The sequence below is a fragment of the Xenopus laevis genome, chromosome 8S, assembly GCF_017654675.1.
Source record: "Xenopus laevis strain J_2021 chromosome 8S, Xenopus_laevis_v10.1, whole genome shotgun sequence".
Taxonomy (NCBI): domain Eukaryota; kingdom Metazoa; phylum Chordata; class Amphibia; order Anura; family Pipidae; genus Xenopus; species Xenopus laevis.
The window spans coordinates 24,726,980-24,748,553 of record NC_054386.1 but is presented as its reverse complement, the minus strand read 5'-3'; the positions used below and the strand labels follow the sequence as shown (position 1 = coordinate 24,748,553).

Here is a 21,574-nt window from a genome sequence, read left to right as displayed (position 1 = left end):
GGCGCTGCCGCCTGAGGCGAGTGTCTCAACTCGCCTCATTGGTGGAGCGCCCCTGCTTGTACCTGTATGTAACAATCTTAATTATCCAACTGGCAATGACATGACAATGTAAGAGATTTGTTGCCAATAGTTATGGGCGAATAAATTCACCTGGCGTTAATTTGCGACGAATTTCCGGATTTTGCCGCCGGCGAATACATTTTTTTTTTTCGAATTGCTCGATTTTGGTGAAAACGTTTGAATTTCTCGTTTTTTTTGTGAAAACGTTCGAATTGCTCGCTTTTAGTGAAACGTTCGAATTTCTCAATTTTTCCGTGAAAACTTTGAATTGCTTGAATTTTTTGTAAACACGTTCGAATAGATTGTGTTTTGTGAACTTTCCAATTTCACGATTTTTCGTAAATTTTTCTCCGTTTCGCGAATTTTGCATGAAATTCACAAATTTTTCGGTGAAGCTAAACGGGACAAATTCGCCCATCACTAGTTGCCAACTATGAATTATTAGCTACATAGTCACTGTGCAATAGTCTCTTACAAAAATATAGACTAAAGTACATGTTGGTGTCTACTAAGAAGAGCACCTTATTGTCCCTTTTTTTTAATTGAATAGTCAAACAGATAAACAGGGCCAGCTGATCCTAAGGTTTCATAGCGATTTTATTGTTGTTATTTATATACAGAACTTATATAACTAGATGATAATTCTGATGAATGTGGGGGGGGTGTCCTCAAAAACATTTTATTTTTTACAGAATCATGGCTAAAACAGATTAAGAAATCCTGCTGACTACGATTATATATTTTTTTTTCTGTAGAAATCCCTTTTTTCTGATGCAGTCAAGTATATACTGTAGATATACGCTAGAGACCTACATTTGTTGACCTCTCATTAGTCTCAGTCTAAGCATGACTTAGGTTAGGCCATGCCTCACTGAACCTTTACAACATCTCCAGCAGCAGAATCTGCAGATGCACTAAAGACTATCTTTATTGTGCCTTTCCCAGGGGCAATCTAGCATCTCACAATGAGAAGTTTCTCAATACAACTTCAGGCTCTTGGGTAACTGGTAAAGTCTTACTTCTGCAAGGGGAACAAGCTGAATGAATGTGTAATCAATCAGAACTAGGTGCTGAAGACCTGACCCGTCTATTGCTATTGTGGCCTCAAAAGAACTGCTTTTTTTTTCATTTTGGCCAATCAATTTGCAAGTGCACCACATGTTGATTGTAAGAGGTCACTCGTATTGACCAATGATTAGGCATTAATACATTTTATGGCAAGATTGTATATACAGTATATATAAAGAATGTGATGGTTTCCAAACTAAACCCATAGTTCTATTGTAGAACTTTCTCACAACCATCAAACATACGTTTATTTAACTTCTGCATATTGTGTTCTTACCTGCTCATATTAAAAAAAAAAACAGCTCCTGGATTAACAGGCACACCTTAAGGAGCCAGAAATGTGACAATATAAGTATGTTTTATATGCATTTACACTTAGGGGCCCATTTACTAACATCAAACTGTGATTTTTTTTTCTATACATCTTGAAAAATTCATGGTTTTCCTAAAGTTCAAAAATTTTTAGATTTAGGGGACTATTTACTAAAACTTTTCTCATTATTTTTCACCCAAAATCCATAAATTATTTGGATTCTTGTACGAAACCCAGCACAGATCATATCTTCCAATTGTAAAATTGACTCTTAAAGAGGGTTATTTAGTAAGCACCGAATACCCGACATTCCCGGAAATCCAAAAAATTTGTTATTTTTTGTGTTATAATAGGCTTTTAAAAAAAAATCACGAATTTTTCGGAATTTATGAAACCCCGAGGGCTAAAAAGAATGAATATAAAAACATGGCATCTCAAACCTGTCGAGGTTGCAGAAAAGTCAATGGGAACAGTCCCATTGATTTTTTGTTGTGTCTGGGGTTTCGGACAATTTCACAATGTTTTCGGAGCTTTCGGGTGAAAACTTTGAAAAATTCTGAGTTTTCAGGGAAAATTCACGGAAAAATCGTGAAAATCTGAGCTTTTCCTGCAAAGGTGATTTTCGGGAAAATGTAATAATAAATAAGCGTTAAAAACCTAAGCCGGTTAGATCGGAGTTTGTAGCAGCTGATATTGAGATAAATAACCCCCTTAGAGTTTTTTTCTTAGATTTTTTGTCTGCTAAGAATTCTCCCAAAAAATTTTTTTCAGGTTTTCAAGGTATTCATATTTTATACAACATCATGCAGTATATTTTTTCATTCGTACATTTTATATATCCGGATCTTTTTGTAAATTCAATAACAATCGTGGTTTTAGAGTTTGTGTGTTTAGTCGTGGTTTTAAAAACCTCTGAAACCACTAAAATTCAACCTTTAATAAATAAACCTCTTAATGTAAACTTCACATTTTCTCTACTTCCAAAAAGTCAATTCCAGATGTTCTGGGGCATCCCTTTGGAAATAACAAATAAAGTGGTATAAAGGTGAAACCATTATTGGCTAAGATAATCATAGCAACCTTCCAGAACATTTTCGTTTCTTTTTTCAAGCTGATTACGGTGTTCTGTAGTGCCCCTTTAGACTGCAGATATATAGGTCAATATTAGCTAAGACACCTGCTGGAGAACACTCTAGGGCCCCTTGCTCAGAGGTCCCCTGGCTACTAAGCCAGAAATCATCCCTTCAATTGTTTGTTTATGTTGCTAAAATAAGTGGACCCAGTCACAGCATTACATGCTCTGTCCGAGTTGTATAAAACACTGCAGCAAAAAGAAAACTTTTATTATAATTATAAGAAACATGTGCTATAACTGTTGCCTTCTCTATTGAGACATGTGACCCCAAGCACGTTGATTCCACTGGAAGGTTAAAGGGCATTCCTCTGTATAAGAAGAAAAGCAGATTCAGATGGTTTCACTTAATTCCCATGACTGGCCGAACAAAAGGAGTAACAGCCTCCATCTCTTTGCTCGTCTCAATCCTTTAGCATTTCATGAGCAGCCACTTGCTAAAAGGCTGCTCAACTCAGAAGTGCCAAAAGTAAATTGCTATAGTTAGGTGTTAAAAGCCAATACATACTAAACTGGTCCACCATCAGAAACCCAATTGGCCCTCTTGGAGGATCTGTACAAGTTGGGACCCAGTAAGCTACTAAACTGTGCTCAGGGAAGCAGTACAGCTGCACATTCACACCCACACTCTGTGCAATATACAGCTACTGTACAGTATACTTTTAAACATTGCAATTTGCAAACATATTAGTAGTTGTAGTTTTCATTTAACGTCTGCAAGTCAGAGAGTTGCTCAGTACTGTAGCCCAAACACTAAAACTGCCATTTAGAAATAACTCACTGATGAAGGAGTTTTTACAGGAATCCTACAAAACAGGTTTTTCTCCCAACGCACCTCTGTGCCAAGGAGGCTGCACACTTTCTACACTCTGCTTTGTAATGGAATTAAACACAGCTAAGGCAAAATAATGCAAAATGCATTTTACACTTTATATAGGGTACAAAATATGTATAAGGTAAGCGACAACGTCTTAAAATCCTTTAAAACACATTATGAAAAATCCCACAAAGAGATGTATTTGGTGGGCAGATATTTTTCTAAAGAGGTAACTTTTTTTTTACGAATTACCAACTCCCTTTCCTTCCTGCATCTCTGTGTCCTTCAAGAAAATCTGAAAATGCAAACATTAGTTTAAAAAAAAAAAAGCCCAAACACACTTTTTTATATGCTGCTTTGTTAGCTGGGGATTTACTAGTATTTGTCATATGCTTGGCAATTGCACAGCCATGCGTAAACAGTCCTGCTGGGTGGAGGAGCCTGCACTATATCCAACTGTATTGCTGAATGTAAGAATGTCTAATTTTTACCCCAAATAGCAATGTTTCATGGTAAATTCATTTAGCATTGAGTTCATTGGAGTTTGTGACAAGTGGGGGATGGAGTGTTGGGTGGCAGATGGTTAGTGGTATTTTTGGATTTCTTCAACATAATTAGCAGCATATTGTTCCTAGTATAAATCAAAGAAAGGCAGATTTAAATCCTGCATTTATATTTAATACTTGACATAACCTCAGTAACTGAAAAGCTAAAATACTTTATGCCACATCTACGGTTCACATCAGGTACACACACACACAAAAACCCTTTACTATCTACACACTGCAAATACAGATATAACGACTGGGCAAAGGAAGGAAAAAGAATAAGAAAGGAGGAGGTACAAGGTGAAAATCCACCCTGCTGAACTCACCCAGTGTCTGTATGTCCCGTTCCCTTGCTGTGCATGTGTGCTTTGTGAGGAGCTAGTGTATGCGCTGTGCATGCTTCAGCAAGAGCCCTGGTGGTGGTCTGTCACTCAAATGTGCTGAAGGGGTTGTGTACTCTCTCCTTCATCTGAGCAGACACAAGGCAAGTGAAGAGAAAGAAAGAAAGAAAGAAAGAAAGAAAGACAGAAAGAAAGAAAGAAAGAAAGAAAGAAAGAAAGAAAGAAAGAAAGAAAGAAAGAAAGAAAGAAAGAAAGAAAGAAAGAAAGAAAGAAAGAAAGAAGGAAAGATTGGATTTGTTGGGTTCCATGAGCTCTTCTATACGTGTGTGTATATGTATATGTATGTATGTGTATATATATATATATATATATATATATATATATATATTTGTTTATTTTTTTTTAATTTTCATAATCATCATTTATTAAGATGATATGTTGGCAAGATTATACAGAAATGCATATGCTGTAGCAACTGGTATTTGGTGCAGTCAAGGCTCCAGTAACCCCACAAAATATTACTTGCTCTGCAGAGTAAGTAGTATGTGTGTTTGTGAAGATTCTCATTCATCCAGGTCATGGTATATCTGTATAAATAAGTCAAATCAACTGGACGTGTGCTTTACCAGTAATCCAACTGGCTTTCACAATTCAGAATAACTTGTAAACAGGATCTTTCTTTGGGAAAATATATATATATATATATATATATAAATATTACAGTTTTGCACATAAATTAAGTCTCATAAGTGCAGTGTGTTCTTCATGCTTTATAGATATATACTGTAGGTGGTCCGCATTCCGAATATCTGTACTTCTCAAAGTGCTTTATTCGATGAATTATACCAATGTTTTGGCTCCTGCTTGGGGCTTTTTTTTCAAGGTTAAATAATGCAAAGTGAAACATACTACTTATACCATGTGACATTTGTTACTAACTACATAGATCTCAGATTAAGCAGGCATTAGACTCTAGATAACATTTTTCCCCCAGTGCAAGCGATTTATAAACCTCTCTCTGCATATATAAGCGCATATATAAAGTACATGCTTGACAGAGTATTATTACACTATTCTTTAAACTCTTCTCACCTTTAATGATCTCTCTCGGTATTCGGGTGAATTAGAATCGTACAAATCAAAGGAATAGCACTTTCGATCAAATTCGATTCTAAACTTCAATTTTCTAAGTCCACCAATTGACTCCAAATAGGTTCTAGGGGGTCCCCCATAGGCTAAAACAGCAATTCAGCAGGTTTTAGATGCCAATGGTCAAAGTCAAATCTTTAAAGAGGCAGTACATGATAAATTTCGATTTTTTTTTTCAAATTCGTATCGAATTTGGACTATTGCCTAGTCGAAGTACACAAAAAATAGCTCAAAATTCGGATTTTTTTTCATTTGAAAATTCACCTCGACCTTTGATAAATCTGCCCCAAGTGTCACTGCCACAGTAGCCCTTTTAGTGACATCCCTCTACCCTGTATAACTCCAAAATCACACCTCTGTGTCATCTGTTGAAGAAACCATTTAATATCTATATCATCATCTTGTTACTCTCTAGCAATGTTTCACTGTTAAAGTAGCCATGCCACTGACATTTATTACTATTTCACTGCAGAATAAATATCACAATTAGCACTATTACTTTCTAAAAGGTTGTCTTGCTACCTGCTATCCAATTGCTGGGGAAGCCATATTGCCATCCTTTGTATGTCATTGAATACGAAATCATCTTACAAATGTCTAAGGGGCAGATTTATCAAGGGTCGAATTTCGAAGTAATGGGAGTTTTTTTGAACTTGAAGGTTTTTTTTGGCCTAATAGGTCCGTTTTTGATCGAATTCGAATCGTATGAATCAAAGCAACATCGCATTCGATTTTGATTTGATTTTTCAAAGTCCACCAATTGACACCACATAGGTTCTAGGAGGTCCCCCATAGGTTAAAACAGCAATTCGGCAGGTTTTAGATGGCAAAGTCAAATTTTTAAAGAGAAAGTACATGATAAATTTCGAATTTTCGAAAATTTATGGCGATCTGCATAGTGGATTAGTGGTGATCATGTCTTCCTTACAGCGCAGGGATACTGAGTTTGAATCCAGCCTTGGACCTATCTGCAGGTGTTTGTATGTTCTCTCTGTGACTGCATGGGTTTCCTCCCACACTCCAGAATCATGCAGGCTGATTGGTTCTGATGAAATTGACTTAACGTGGTATGGACCTTAGATAGTAAGCTACACTGGAGCAGGGACCAAACGCTGTGTGGGTACGTGTGTCAGTTCTACATAAAAAACATTTCTTTTCTGGCCTGCACCTAGTATTCATTAACTATAATGTGCCACCTGCTGTGGGGCCTTATTTAAATTGCACACTGTAATGCTAAAGACTGTCAGACATAAAGCAAAGTTTTATTAAGATGTTAATAAGTTCCTTCCCATTTCTCCTCAACTGCAAGGATATGTTTTTATTATCTCACCCAATAGATAATCCTAAAGGTTCCCGCTGCAAGTGTATATGGGGTAATTCTAGTATCAGTAGTGACTGATACTGGAAAGTTTAGGTACATATATATATACACACACACACATTTATTAACACAGAGAAGCTCTTATCCAGAGGCAGAAATTCATAATCATAGATGGAATCATAGAACATTTTCAAACTTCTACTAGAATAAATATATTGTTATTTAAAAGTTAGTTATGACACCATTTCCATTTTTCCTCTGTATTGGTGTACAGCACCGATCTATAGTTAAGGTGTGCAGTCAATGGGTCAGATTCACTAAAGGGCGAACGCTTTGCACACTTCACGCCACTTCACCAGGCGAAAATTTGTTATCACTGCGCTAATTCACTAAAATGCAAGTTGTGTCCTGGGTCCTGAACTCTTTTCAAATCGAAATTACGCTAGCGATTGCCTAGAGAAACTTCGTTAGTCATCTTACACTTAGGTCAATTTGAATAGGGCGGGTACATTAAAGTCGTATGGATTTCTTTATTAGACATGTTGGTGCAAATGCTTGAAGTGGCCACCATTTAATTACAAATTTCCAAGGAACCTGAATAAAGACAAAAGAGATCCTCTAATGTTCTACACATGAGCCCACCCTAAAATTAATGTTCCATGCCCCTCAAATGTCTGGGGGAAAATGTTAACACAAAAAAGTTTAATAGTTAGGCATTTCTGGCAGACAGGATTTAATGTAACTGCCATAAGATTGAGGAAGATGTAGGTTCATTTTAGCAGTTCTCCTGGTTTGAGGTGGCAAAGTCAACTCTGGTGAATAAGGTAACGTTCAGTAATATCTGAACTTTACTGAATTTGCGGAGTAACGACCATTCGCCAGAGCGAAAATTCGCCTGGCAAAAGAGTGTGAACGAACGCCAGCAACGGTCCCGTTAGCTAGCAAATTGTCGTCTACACCTGTTAGTAACTTGGAGATGTCCCTGTGGATGTGATTTCTGGCGAAATGTCCCTAGCGTTAGCCACTTCACCCTTTAGTAAATCTGTCCCAATGTGAGCCTTCTCCTGGCTCCAGCTATGGCTCTGTAGACAAGCACACCAAAGAAAACAAAAAAAATAATATTGCATAGTCCATATCTAATCTATTACACAAAACAGAACAGTGCTATTAAAAATTACACAACTTGGTGCACTATGCCAGTAACTGTACCATTATAAATCAAAAAAGAAAAAAATGTCCAAAACAATTTATTGAAAGGAGAAAAATACTCACAGTTCACCCCCAGTCCATGCGTGCAAAAATCGGGAAGAGCAAAAGGTTGAGAGTATACCCCAAAAGTAAAGACCAAAACTAAAAATTCAAATAATTTATTAGGACATACAGATGGCCGCCTAACGCGATTCGTGCCTACTGGGGCACTTACTCATAGGCTAATGATCACACCCCTGAACATTTCACAAACAACATAAACCTCAACCAATTAGAATTGGAGGCAATTAACAGCACATGTGTCTCTTTACATAAAGAGCTAATTCAATTGCACAGAGTAAAAAAGACAACGCCATTTAAAGTGCAAGTATGCATATAAGTAATATACACGTTATTATTCACTCAGAACACACAAACAATAAATATCTCTATACAATATAATACAAAATAAGGAAAAATAATAAATAGAAAAATATAATAAGGACAAAATAATGTAGAAAAATGTTTTTCCTTATTTTGTACTATATTGTATAGAGATATATATTGTTTGCGGGTTTCACCCTTTATAGTCAACACACAGAATTGTGCATTTATTTCTCAAAAATTACAGATGGTATAATAATCTCACTAAAGTGCCACATGGAAAGCACTTGTGAAAATTCCTTTTGTTTTGACCAATGGCCTTATGTGCCACTAACCTAACACTTACCTCTTACTTGACAAATAACTTCCTACTTCACCATCATTTCTCAACTCACACTTATTTACAAAAATATAATAGTAACTCAGGTGCATAACTATTCTTCCTGGGGTTCACAGTAAAATTGGCTTGGGAGACGTTTTTATGCACCAGGCACATGTTTAGGTATGTGGAATGAAAGCTAGAGGGAGAAGGGTTTTATGGAATACATTATCACTGTTCTTCTTCTTTTTCTCTCATTATGAAATTCTTCCAGATCTTCCAGAAGCTTACAGGGAGCTAAGCCTGACACAAGCCCCCAATAACCCTCTTCAACTTTCAATACAAAATGTGCTTGCAGTTAGAACTGATGGATGTGAAACTTTGCACAAAAGTTGCTGCAGGAGACCTCCACTTTATTGTTCTCTTTAAACAAAGAATTCCTGATGGGAGCACTGTGTATCCCAGGAGACTGAGTACCCCCATTGCCCAGTCTGCACCATACACAGGATTCTAACAAAACCTGAAAAGGAGCCCAAACCTTCCTCCACACAAAAGAGTGCTGTTGGCGGAAAATTCTGTTCAGAGAGTTAAACCAAGATAAATGCAAAGAACCAAAAGCACAATAGCCTCATAAAACAGGGATATCGGAGCTTCAAGGTGAATTTATATTACAGATTTAATTATTATATGTGTATGATCTGGACGTTTTTATATTTCACATTTCATAATAAAGGTGCAAAGTCTTATATGTTTCAGAAATGAGAAATCCCAGCACTGAGTGGGTCTTCTACTTCACAAGGCAGCAGACCTCAAGATAGAGTCCTGCAGAGGGTCGGGTACTCGCGGGTTAAAAACCCGTGGTCACCTACGGGGTGCGGATATAGACATGGTTCTGTCGGTTTGCGGGTCGGGCCACAGGTCCTTTCAATAGTGATTTTTAATACTTCCGATGATGTCACTTCCAGTTTACAATGACAGCACTTCCTGTTTTACTCCTTTTTTCCTGATCACGCTTACGTCCGATTATGTCATTTCCGGTTTACACTGATAGCACTTCCTGATTCCAGCGGGTCCGGGTTGCGGATAAGGTACTTGCAGGTCGGGTCAGGTAGCGAGTCCAAGCGGGTAAGAATGTGGGTTGCGGGTCCGGGTTGCGGATTGCAGGTTGCGGGTACGAGTTGGGTAAGGGTTCCAAAAATGGACCCGTGCAGGACTGATGCAACTAAATGCTGTTACAGTCTCGTTGTAATGTTCCCTTTCGCTTCAAAAGCAAAGCATTGCCTGAAAAAACTTATTGCCTGATATCACAGAAAATGAGACCAAGGGCCTATATTCACAACAGTTTGATGTGATATAATATTATAGATGTTATTTTGTACTGTGATGGAAATAGCAGAAAGCTGGGGCCTGGGTCCTCCACTATATGCTATGGTGCTATGGTAGTGTTGAGTATCAACTAATGCTCTCATCATGAAGTACTTTTATTTTATTGCCAATAAAAATATGAGCAGGGGTAAACAGTCAGACTGCCACATGAGGTTTACCTTAGTTCGACATAATGTTTTAGCAACATTATTCTCTCTTAAAAGCTGCAAGTTAGCAGCGGGGAGGATTTAGCCCTCAGACAGAAACCAAGGTTCAGCAGATTTCTACTTTACTAATGCTATTATGCAGAGAGGCACAGGATCCTCAATACTATGACTGGAGGTAAACCAGTTAGGGACCGCCATCTGGGGTTTACCTTGACGTGGTATGGTGGCATTTCAACTTTATGATCATAACTTTGTAACTAAAAACCTCTGTCTTTGTTAACACATGCATTTGCATATCTACTGAATTACTTAGACAGGGGCACAGGGAATGTGCGCTGACCCATTTGGTAATGTCAGTAGCACTTCCCTTATACACATTTCTACTTAGCAATGTGAGTGCTCCCACAACCCCCTTTTTACATTATGATGATAAGAGAAGGGGTTAGGTACAGGGCTCCCTTGGGCCTCAGCCTGTTTTTCACACATCAGGCCAGATACAGCTTGAAATTCTAGATTTTCCTACAGAGCCAGATGCATTTCAATGAGAACAATTGTTCATCACATAAAACCTATATTAAAGTCTGTTGGGAGAGACTGGAACTAAATTAGGAGAAACGTAATATTCACGCTGCAAGTGCCAGACAACATTATTGGCCGTCAATATTCATCTACTTCCTATCTCCCTTACTGGCTTTACAATCTTACCTGGTGAGCCTGTGCCAGAGGCATCCTCACTGGAAACATCTTCTGTTTGAATAGAGCAGGGATCTGTGTGTGGCCCAATGCTGGCCATGCTGATATGCTCATAGTGGGCATCTGAGCTGCTCTGTGACCTTCCTGAGGGGCTCTGACCAAAGAATCTCTGGTCTGGTGCTCCAACAGAGGATGCTACAGAGAAGATATAAAGAATGTTATGTTGGATTTCTGTTTTCTTATCATTTTAATGTGAACTCTTATTTTCCTTTTTGTTAGTATACTTAATATAATACATGGGGAACAGCAGATTGCTAACTTAATATTGTCACATCTCCACACATTTCCATCTTATGAAACATGCAGGTTCAAGAGTTAATTACACACTCTCAAAACAATACATCTGGCACCCAGCAGCCATTTGATATTCTAATCCTTGCAGAGTCACATTTAGGGGCAGATTTATTAAAGGAGAAGGAAACCCTTTTGCAAAAAATTTCCATACCCCCACCCCAGGTAGAACCCCCTCCCTCCTCCCCCAGGCTAACTACCCCCCCCGGGAAATGCCCCATACTCCATACTTACCCCTCGTCGCAGATTCTTCCAGCGGAGTTTTACGCATCCATCTTCCGGCTCCTCGGTAAGCTGACTGGGTGATTGGCAATTTCCGTGTAATTTGCAAAAACGCAGTTGTCGCAAACCGGCAAACTGCTCCAACTGCGCATGCACAGAAATACCGATCTCCCAATCAACTTACAGAGGATGCGGAAGATGGATGCGTGGAACTCCGCTGGAAGAATCTGTGCCTAGGGGTAAGTATGGAGTATGGGGCATCTCCCCAGGGGGTAGTTAGCCTAGGGGGAGGAGGGAGGGGGTCTCCTTTAAGGTTTAAATTGTAAATTTGAATTCAAATTTTCGAGTTGGATTTTTCATCAAAACTCACAAATTGGAGTTGGGAATAATCCAAACTCAAATTCGAAATTTATCATACCTTGACCCTGGGAACAACTCAAACTATTCACCACCTAAAATGTGCCGAGTTCATGTAGAAGTCAATGGCAAAGGTCCAGTGACCCATTTGAAGATGTTAATAGATGGTTTTCAGAGAAAAAACTCGATTTGAGTTTTCGGGTCGGTAATATTTGATCGAGTTTTAGACATTTGAGTTTTTTCTTAAGTAAGATACTATTCGAGTTTCGAGGTCGATCAAGGTTATTCGAGTTCATTCGAGTTAAAAAAAACTCTAACATTCAACCTTTGATAAATCAGCCCCTTAAACAAGCAGATCTTAATTTCTGATAGATTTGCTCTTTTCTCACTTTTTACATTCGTGTAAGCCAGCATAAAGCCATGTTGATAGTAAAGCAATCGTAGTGGGTTTTAATGTATATAATGTATACATTGTTAGTAGCCTTAGGGAATGGCCCTTTAAATTGCATAATTCAAAATCATAAGGCCCAGAGAATACTGCATAATAGATCCTATACATGTTACCTGTAGTATAATGATATATGAGGTTATTAAAATAAAGGTCAAAAGGGTTGTTCACATAATAACATTGTTTTTTGTGCACCACAAATAATGTGGATTTTTTCAGTTGCTTTCTGTCTTTTAGTTTTTTTTAATGATTTATCTCATTTATCACTGCATATCCCCTTCTCCCTGGCTGACACTTTTTGTAATAAAGTGTTCTCTAGCTTTCATCAGTTAAATTCCATCCTTTCCTTTAGGCTAACATCTCGTAAATCTGCTCAACATTCTAATGCTGGACAAATTCTTTTTCTGTAAAAAATTTCAAATGCAATGCAAGTCTATGGGAAGTTTGTACAAACAGGTAAAATCCTTTGTCTTTTTTAATTTACGAATGCACACCAGAAAAGTTTGTAAATTTGGACTGGTTGTTATAACAATCATCATTTTGCCTAAAATGTTTTGTGAAGGTGAGCTACCTCATTTTAATTTAGAGCAGTGATCATCAACTAATGTTGCTCACCAACTCCTTGGATTTGGCCTCAAAGCAGGTGCTTATTTTTTAATTCTAGGTTTGGAGGCAAGTTTTGGCTGCCAGTCCTCATAGGGGCCTTCAAAAACCCAATTATAATTCTCCCCCCCCCCAATGACCTCTTCATGCTTGGGTTGCTCCCCAACTTTTTTTTACATTTGAATGTGGCTCATGGGTAAAAAAAATGTTGGGGGTCTCCTGATTTAGACAGTCCTTAGCAATAAAAAAAAGCTAGTCTGTACCTGTTTTTCCATTTTCATTGGCAGCAGGAGCAAGTGACTCTTCAAACTGAACCCAAGTAGACAAACTCAAATTCAGATGATCCTGCTGTTTATTTACATGGTCAGACACCAGATGATCAACTACTGTAGGCTTGATCTCATTCACAGGAGAACTGTGCAGTCTCAGAGGAGTTTTCTCTGTGTCTGAAAACTGTTTTGGGAGCTGACTGCCTTGGTCCTGCTTAGTGGCACCTAAAGTAAAGATGGAACAGGAGATCACAATTAATATAGCGTTTCTATCCTGTGACAGACCAGAGGTTCTAGCTAACCACTTTAAAGGCTAACTGTATATCACCAATTTCATGGTACATGCAATTTGGAATAAAAAATTCCTGGACCAGCACTTCACTTTGTTATATGCCTTTTTATTTCTATACACACACATCACACACATCACACACACACATATAGTTAAGTCGAAAAGGCCGCACTCCAAGGACCTTCTGAGTGAACAAAAAAGTGGTTTATTTCAACGTTTCGGCTCTACTACTTAGGCCGTCATCAGGAAGTAGAGCCGAAACGTTGAAATAAACCACTTTTTTCTTTACTCAGAAAGTCCTTGGAGGTCTTTTCGACTTAACTGTATGTATACCATTGACCTGCATCCGGGCATGTGAAATGTGAGGGTTGTGAGTGCACCAGGTATGCAAAACAGCAAAAAATTTGCTGGAAAATCATGAAATCGTACAGTTTCACAAACAAATTGTGAAATTCTGACATTTTCACGAAAAAAATCATGAAAATCTGAAATTTTTACAAAAAAATCTTCAAAATCACGAAAAATCTCTAAAATCGGATATTGACGCCCGATTCCAAGCTCATGCTGGCGTTAAAGTCAAAAAGCGTCCAAATAGCGAGCCAATTTAGATACAAGCGACTTTTAGGCCGCGCGTCCAAAGAATTTTTTGATTTTTTTTCGTGCCAGCCGAATTTATTTGCCCATAAATAATATATATATATACACACACAGTGGTGTGAAAAACTATTTGCCCCCTTCCTGATTTCTTATTCTTTTGCATGTTTGTCACACTTAAATGTTTCTGCTCATCAAAAACCGTGAACTATTAGTCAAAGATAACATAATTTACGTTATTAAGGGAGAAAAAAAACTCCAAATCTACATGGGCCTGTGTGAAAAAGTGATTGCCACCCTTGTTAAAAAATAACTTAACTGTGGTTTATCACACCTCAGTTCAATTTCAAAGGTTATAAAGCCATTTCTAAAGCTTTTGGACTCTAGCGAACCACAGTGAGAGCCATTATCCACAAATGGCAAAAACATGGAACAGTGGTGAACCTTCCCAGGAGTGGCCGGCCGACCAAAATTACCCCAAGAGCGCAGAGACAACTCATCCGAGAGGCCACAAAAGACCCCAGGACAACATCTAAAGAACTGCAGGCCTCACTTGCCTCAATTAAGGTCAGTGTTCACGACTCCACCATAAGAAAGAGACTGGGCAAAAACGGCCTGCATGGCAGATTTCCAAGGTGCAAACCACTTTAAAGCAAAAAGAACATTAAGGCTCGTCTCAATTTTGCTAAAAAACATCTCAATGATTGCCAAGACTTTTGGCAATATTAAAAACCCTCATTTAAAAACTGCATTTTGTGTTTACTTGTGTTATCTTTGACTAATAGTTAAATGTGTTTGATGATCAGAAACATTTTGTGTGACAAACATGCAAAAGAATAAGAAATCAGGAAGGGGGCAAATAGTTTTTCACACCACTGTGTGTGTGTATATATATATATATATATATATATATATATATATATATATATATATATATATATATATATATATATATATATATATATATATATATATATATATATATATATATATATATATATATATACACGTATATCATTCAAATGGATCAGCACTCTCTGTGGGTGAAAAGTCAAAATTTACTCAATCATGGTGGAACACACCTTAATTGAATTAACACGTGTTTCACCATATTTGAATACATTTTGACTATCTACACACACACACATTTATCTTTATTTCCCTAATAGGAAAACAATAATACACAGTAACCAATAATCCATAAAAAAAAGCCCACCACCAGTATACTACTAGGTAGAGCCAGAGTAAGAAAATATTTTCATAATGCAAAAAAAGAAATAAAATGGAAAAACACAACATTGTACCTCTCATTATTTCAGTACCTTGCAAAATTATGTCATCATTAAAAGAGATCCAGTCAGACTTCTGTGTGGCAATGATATGGGCCATTTTCACACTCCTATTCCCATTCTCATTCTGTGGTTCTAAGATTCAGGGCCAGCAAAGGAAACCTAAGGAAGTAATTAGGAGAAGATATAAAGAAACAATAATTGTTAAGGTTATTTGAATACTTGCACAATATAAGGTATTCTATACACCAACACATATAGACTACATACAAACACAGACTAATATAGAAGAAGGCAAAGAGAGTCTTCCTCATCAGAGCTTACAAACTAAAACTCTTGTATCTGCTTGACCCTCCAAAAATTACAAAACAACATCGCAAAAGTTAGTTAACGCTAACATATTTAACTATGAATATGTGTAGTTAATTAGCTTTAGGTTTGTATTAGCAACAAAAACTATAATTTACAGTTAATTAATCCAAATAAAGTGGAAGGCACATATCTAGACTATCCCATTAGAATAATAAGCATCAATTAAGCCCAAAAAATCTGGAAAGTTTACTCAAAATCTGGAAAATTATCATCTATGTAATCTGTGCTAGAATAGCTGCATTTGTAAACCAAACATTCTCCTCTAAGGGAGCTAGCACACGGGTAGATTCGGGGAGATTTAGTCGCCTGGCGACTAATCGCCTCTTCTGCAGGGCGACAATCTCCCCGAACTGCCTTCACTGTGCCTGCCGCCTGCTATAATGACAAAATGCTAGCACGGTCCCAGATTTTTTATTAAAAAGTCCCAAGTTTCTCTTTAATTTCCTGCACTGACGCGATAAATAGATACAAAGTTTCTGAAACTTCTTAAAGTAAGAGGCTTTTTGACAAAGAGCCCAGAACACTCAGCACCTGCACTGAGATACATTTGTTACAACTGAAGATAAGCAATAGTACAACTATTTAATAAGATAAGCAGGTTTCTTGGAAGAACTGATTGTACAAACTTAAAGGGCAATTTCACCTTCATTAGCTGAAAACTGTTATGACACAGAAAACATGGCCCTAAATCCCCCAGAAATGAGTTCAGACTTTCATAACCTGCTACATTTTGTTAAATGGTAATTAGGGGGTGCGGCCATAAAATAGGCATTGTCAAAAAATTCACTGCGCTATGCAACCAGATCTTTTTGTCCCTTTAACCATTTTTCAAATGTTGGGAGGTATGTTCTGTAATATGTTGTTTACTGTTTTTAATACAGTAATGCTAATAGAAATAATCTCAATGAAAAGGTATGATCTAACTTCAGATGTATAAAAGTGATTAAAAGAAGGGGATCTGACTTCTGTCAGTATTCAATTTTTGTATAGGAGAAAAGAAAGAAAGTATCCCCGTCTTTTTGATCAGGAAAAACACACAAAAAGTTATATATTGTCACTATGTAATTTGATTTCAATTAAACCATTTAATCTGCTAATAGAAATTTTATTATTACTGATGTTTAGTTCTGTTTTTAGTCACACTGATTTTTTTTATAGGTCTCTATTTAGTTGTTATAAATGTTTATCTATTTTAAGAGATGTTTTCTCTGCCTCCCTAAATACAATGTTATTGGCTTTGTTTTTTTAGCCCTTTCTGACTGGAAGTATTTGGGGTATTAGTGACTAATTACACAGTGGAGATCATTCGTTTCTTATTACTGTCCTTCCTAATAATAACTGGATATACCTGAATATAAAAAGAGTATTTTGTCCAGAATACATCAGTGGAAATCAGTGGAAGTAAATATAACAGTTCAAAGCTATATAACCTTTACTAGATATCTGAAAGGTCAGTTATATTACAGCTGTGTGCATAGAAATATTATCTTGGATGTCAGACTCTTGATACACTGCACTAAACACATAATATAAAAAAGGTTATATGTGTATAATTGCCAAACAAATATAACCCATATTTGCTGAACTGAGACATTAGAGATAAGTCACACTAGCAAATTGTAACTGACTTCATACTGCAGGATAAAAATATTTTGACAAACAATGGAGAAGAATGTTTCCCCGTAATCTATAGCTACGGTCACCCTTATAGCCCATTCTGGGGAGTAGTAGGCTATAGAAGAAAGAGTAAGCACAGCTTCTGGTCTTTTGGTGGAAGACTGTAGAACCCAAGGAAGTAACCCCACTACCACTTCCCAGGGATTCCATGGCCAAGGTTTTACAGGTTCCACAGCACTACTGTTGTCTTACCTATTGCTCATACTGGCCAATCTTTGGATTAGGCCAGCAAAGTAAATGAACATCTTATTACTAGAAATGTTATAGAAGAAGATTTTTTGTCTTATGTACTTGAAATAGTGATGTACGCAGGTCCGGACTGAGAATTAAAATAGGCCCTGGCATTTCAGGTACACAGAGGCCCAATCAGCCCACGAGAGGCCCACCCAGCCACTACCAGCCCACTAAGTATTGACTTTCTATGGCACCTTATAGCAGCCCCTCTGGCATTTGCCAGAACCCACAGATTGCCAGTCCGGGCCTGGATGTACGTGCCGCCCCGAAACCCGTGGGAGGGTTCGGGCCGGCTGCCGCACCAAGTCTTCAGTTCACGGACTGAGCGGTTCCTTCTGCTCTCCACGCCCTATGACCTAACACTTCCGGCTCCTCCATTTATAGATTCTCGTCTGCCCCACCACTTTTGTGACATCTGGGCAAGTCTTTAAATGGAGGAGCTGAGCCGGTCGGGTGCGGGTTTGGTGTTTGTAGGTTAGGGTCGGGTGTCACTTGTGACTAGGGATGTAACAAATCCACTATTTTAGGATTTGGCCAAACCCAGAATCCTTTGTGAAAGATTTGGCCAAATACAGAACCAAATCCGAACCCTAATGTGCATATGTAAATTAGGGGAAGAGAACTGTGCATGCAGCACACAGTTAAAAAATTTATGATTTCCTTGTTTGTGCGACAAAACGTCACGTGATTTTTTGGATTCAGATTTGGTAGGGCTAGTCACTTGGATTCGGCCAAATTCTTCTTGAAAAAGGAAAATCTTGGTTGAATCCTGGATTTGGTGCATCCCCAGCCCCCTGTGACCACCCCAATATATTTTTGATATTACTACCCTCAAGCAGGTAAATACAGAGCCTAACTAAAAGTGAGATTCAGATCCACCACCCTCGATTAACAGCCATGGGAGCAGATAAGCTATAATTAGTCTTTTATAAAGGTATCGAGTATTAAAATGAGGGATATGCCATTTCAGAGGGATCCTGCAGTCAAAGGTTATAGCAGATCACTGTTAGACAGAGAAATACATGATGCCATGAATGTAGTCGTCTGCCAACTAGTCTGCACACACCTGTAATGTAATCAGATCAGTGGCCTAGGGCCAAATGATTAGACCAGTTTGATTTGGCCTATTTCCTTGCTCCTGCTGCAGCGCTGCATTTGGGCCTTGTGCCTCCCTAGACACCGGACCTCAGTGTGCCCTCTGTTGTGGAAGTGATGTTGTGTGCATGACATCACATGCATAATGTATGATGTCACTTCCACTGACGAGTACAGGAAGTGCATTCCTACTCCCTCACACCACCCCCCACACCAGATTTGACTTAAAGTCTCTGGCGATGTCTGGGGCTGCCCCTTTGAAGCTGCGGCCCTAGGCACAGACCGCCGATAATGAAAATACATTTTAAGGGGTGGTTCACCTTTGAATGAACTTTTAGTATTTTTAGAATGGCCACTTCTACTCAACATGACAATTGGTCTTTATTATTTATTTACAGGTTTTTTAATTATTTGCCTTTTTCTTCTGTCACACATACATATTTATAATGGATTAAATACAAATATATTTGCGGTGCAGGTACAATATAGTTGATAATAATAACATAATATAGTTAATAAAATAACATCACTAAGTCATTGTATACTATACATTTCACCTAGGCCAGGAAGTACAATGGAATTCTAGGGAAAAATAAATGTGATAGCAACATGGCAAACTACAGCGATCTTTTGAAACAACAAGTTAAATGAGCCCACATGTATCAAAATTCTATGAAAATCAAAATAACTTTTGTTAGGACTTTTTTCACTTGTGTGGACTGGCCTTTAGAATGGGGGTTTATTCTACAGATGTTGCCCCTTTAAAAGGAACATTGAATTCTGAGTGGCTAATTTATTTTCTCATAAATTATAATCCCAAAATAGTAGTGTGTAAGCAAAGTATTGTTGCAAAGTATTTCTCTTCAATTTCTTTTGCAATGTACAGCTTTTCTTTTTAATTTTCCTAATAGTATGAATGCCTGAGCCCAGGTCATTTCTGGTCAGTCGCTGTTTTGCTCCAAAGGAGTGAATATTAATCCTTCACCATCATACACCCTTTCTCTAGGGAGATCTTACACATTTCACACTAAATACTTTTAGGTCCTCACAGAATATTACATTTCCAACCATAGTAGGTTGTGTATCTAAGAGGCATATTTTCAGATCAGAAATATAAATAAGCTCTTACATTGTATTGCAGAAATAAAGATGCATAACTATTATCCACAACTATTTGTAGACTGGTATTCTGTGAGAGTTAACAGACCTTGTTTACTAACATTAACTTGCCAAATTACAAAAACTTGGTATAATCCACCATAGTTTTCTGCTTAACAACGCAGCAGTATTTCTAAGAATTACCGTGCCAACTGGCTGCTAACATTTCTTCAATACTTTAGACTGCAGACAAAGTGTGCTTGTTTGTAAATGGCCAGTTATATTTGCCTAATCATGGGCATCATGCTAGGGAAGTGGCCACATAAAATAAAGAACAGGAATGAAGCCACATTTAGAGTAAAAAAAAAAAAAAGTAGTTTATTAACTCAAGGGCCATATGAGAATTCCGCCTCTTTTAATAGAGGTGCTAGTGTCTAAACACATGTCTTTCATGCACTATCATGTAGCGGTAATTGCCTTTGCACCTCTTCTGCCTCTTCTGCTGAGCTGTTCAAAAGTGCTCCCATTGACATTGGGGAAACTTAGAGATAGCTCCACCTTGAACAGTGCAGCAGTGGCCATAGACGTGACTATTACAATCTTTCCTGCGACCAGATTGTTCATTTTCAATACAGACTTGTAAAGTTGGCCATAGACGTGCAGATTTACCCTTGTATTCGATGAACGATAGGATGTTGCTAGGCACGGACTTACAAACGGGGCGCCCCTAGGCCGTTTACAATGATCCCCCGTATGCCTCCCCCTCTCTGTCTGTGTCCCCTTCCGCCTCCCCTTCCTTGTCCACCTCTCTCTTCCCTTCCTTCCCCTCCCGCGTCACCCTTCCCGTCCGCGTCGTCCTCCCGTCTGCTTGTGCCTGATCTTGGTCTTATGGATTATTTAATGTAAAGGTGGCCATACATGTGCCGATAAAAGCTGCCATCAGACTGAGTTGATAGCTTATTTGCCCCTTGTATTTGTTTACTGTCCAGTTAGGGAAACATGAAAAGATGTACAATCCGGCATTAGGGCCAAACTAATGTCTGGAGGAAGGAAGGTCTCTCTTCTTTAGCCTCTTGGCTTTGTGATCATATGCTCTATTACTTCTTCCTCCAAAGATGAAATAAAACCACAAAAGCAAGTCTCAGCAAAACGCCAACTTCCACAAGCATGAGAACGGCTGCACAAAACCTAATGCTGCAGATCTTTGACCTCTATATAAGAAAATGGGAACCCAGCAAACGTGTCAGACTTTGGCACGTGCTTCAGGACAGTGTTAAACAGGGGAACTCCATCCAAAATCAGTTTTTATTTTGTCTTTGCATAACGAGAGAATGTAATTCTAAACAACTTTCCCAATTATAATGTAATTGCTTATCTGAAAACCACGTATCCAGAATAAACGGAATGCTATTTAAGATAATATGTCAGGTTTCCTATTTTTCTGTGTGATGAAATAGTGCCTAGCTCTTGTTATTATTGTAACTAAATTACATTAATCCTTAATCCATAATGGCTGCAAAACAACGCTTTTGTATTTATTTAATGTATACTATAAAATTATAGGAGAAAATTTAGCAGATCCAAGTTCCTGAAAAACCCCATGTCCCAAACATACTGCATAATATCTTCTACAGTTTATCTGTATATGTCTAAAGTTTTTTATATTCTCAGCATATTTGCTACAATTCAGCAACAATGAATTCAGCAACAATCCTTGCACTGACTGCACTTTAGTTGGCACATTTGGTGCAAGGCACAAAGCACAGGAGCCCAAGAGAGCCTTGTAATCAAGTCTAAAGCTCCCCATA

At 38.0% G+C, this 21,574-nt stretch overlaps 1 protein-coding gene across 1 annotated transcript in view; it reads right to left on the bottom strand.

The window, feature by feature from the left end:
• The window catches only part of gtf2a1.S (general transcription factor IIA 1 S homeolog), a 101,492-nt gene that overhangs the window by 66,518 nt on the left and 13,400 nt on the right, over window positions 1-21,574 (bottom strand). Inside the window, exons 3-5 of the mRNA XM_041574134.1 lie at window positions 15,324-15,452; window positions 13,110-13,340; window positions 10,878-11,060 (exon numbers count right to left, since the gene is read on the bottom strand). Coding sequence (XP_041430068.1) covers window positions 10,878-11,060; window positions 13,110-13,340; window positions 15,324-15,390 — 481 coding nt within the window. The 5' untranslated portion in view covers window positions 15,391-15,452. The remainder of the gene's footprint in view (window positions 1-10,877; window positions 11,061-13,109; window positions 13,341-15,323; window positions 15,453-21,574) is intronic.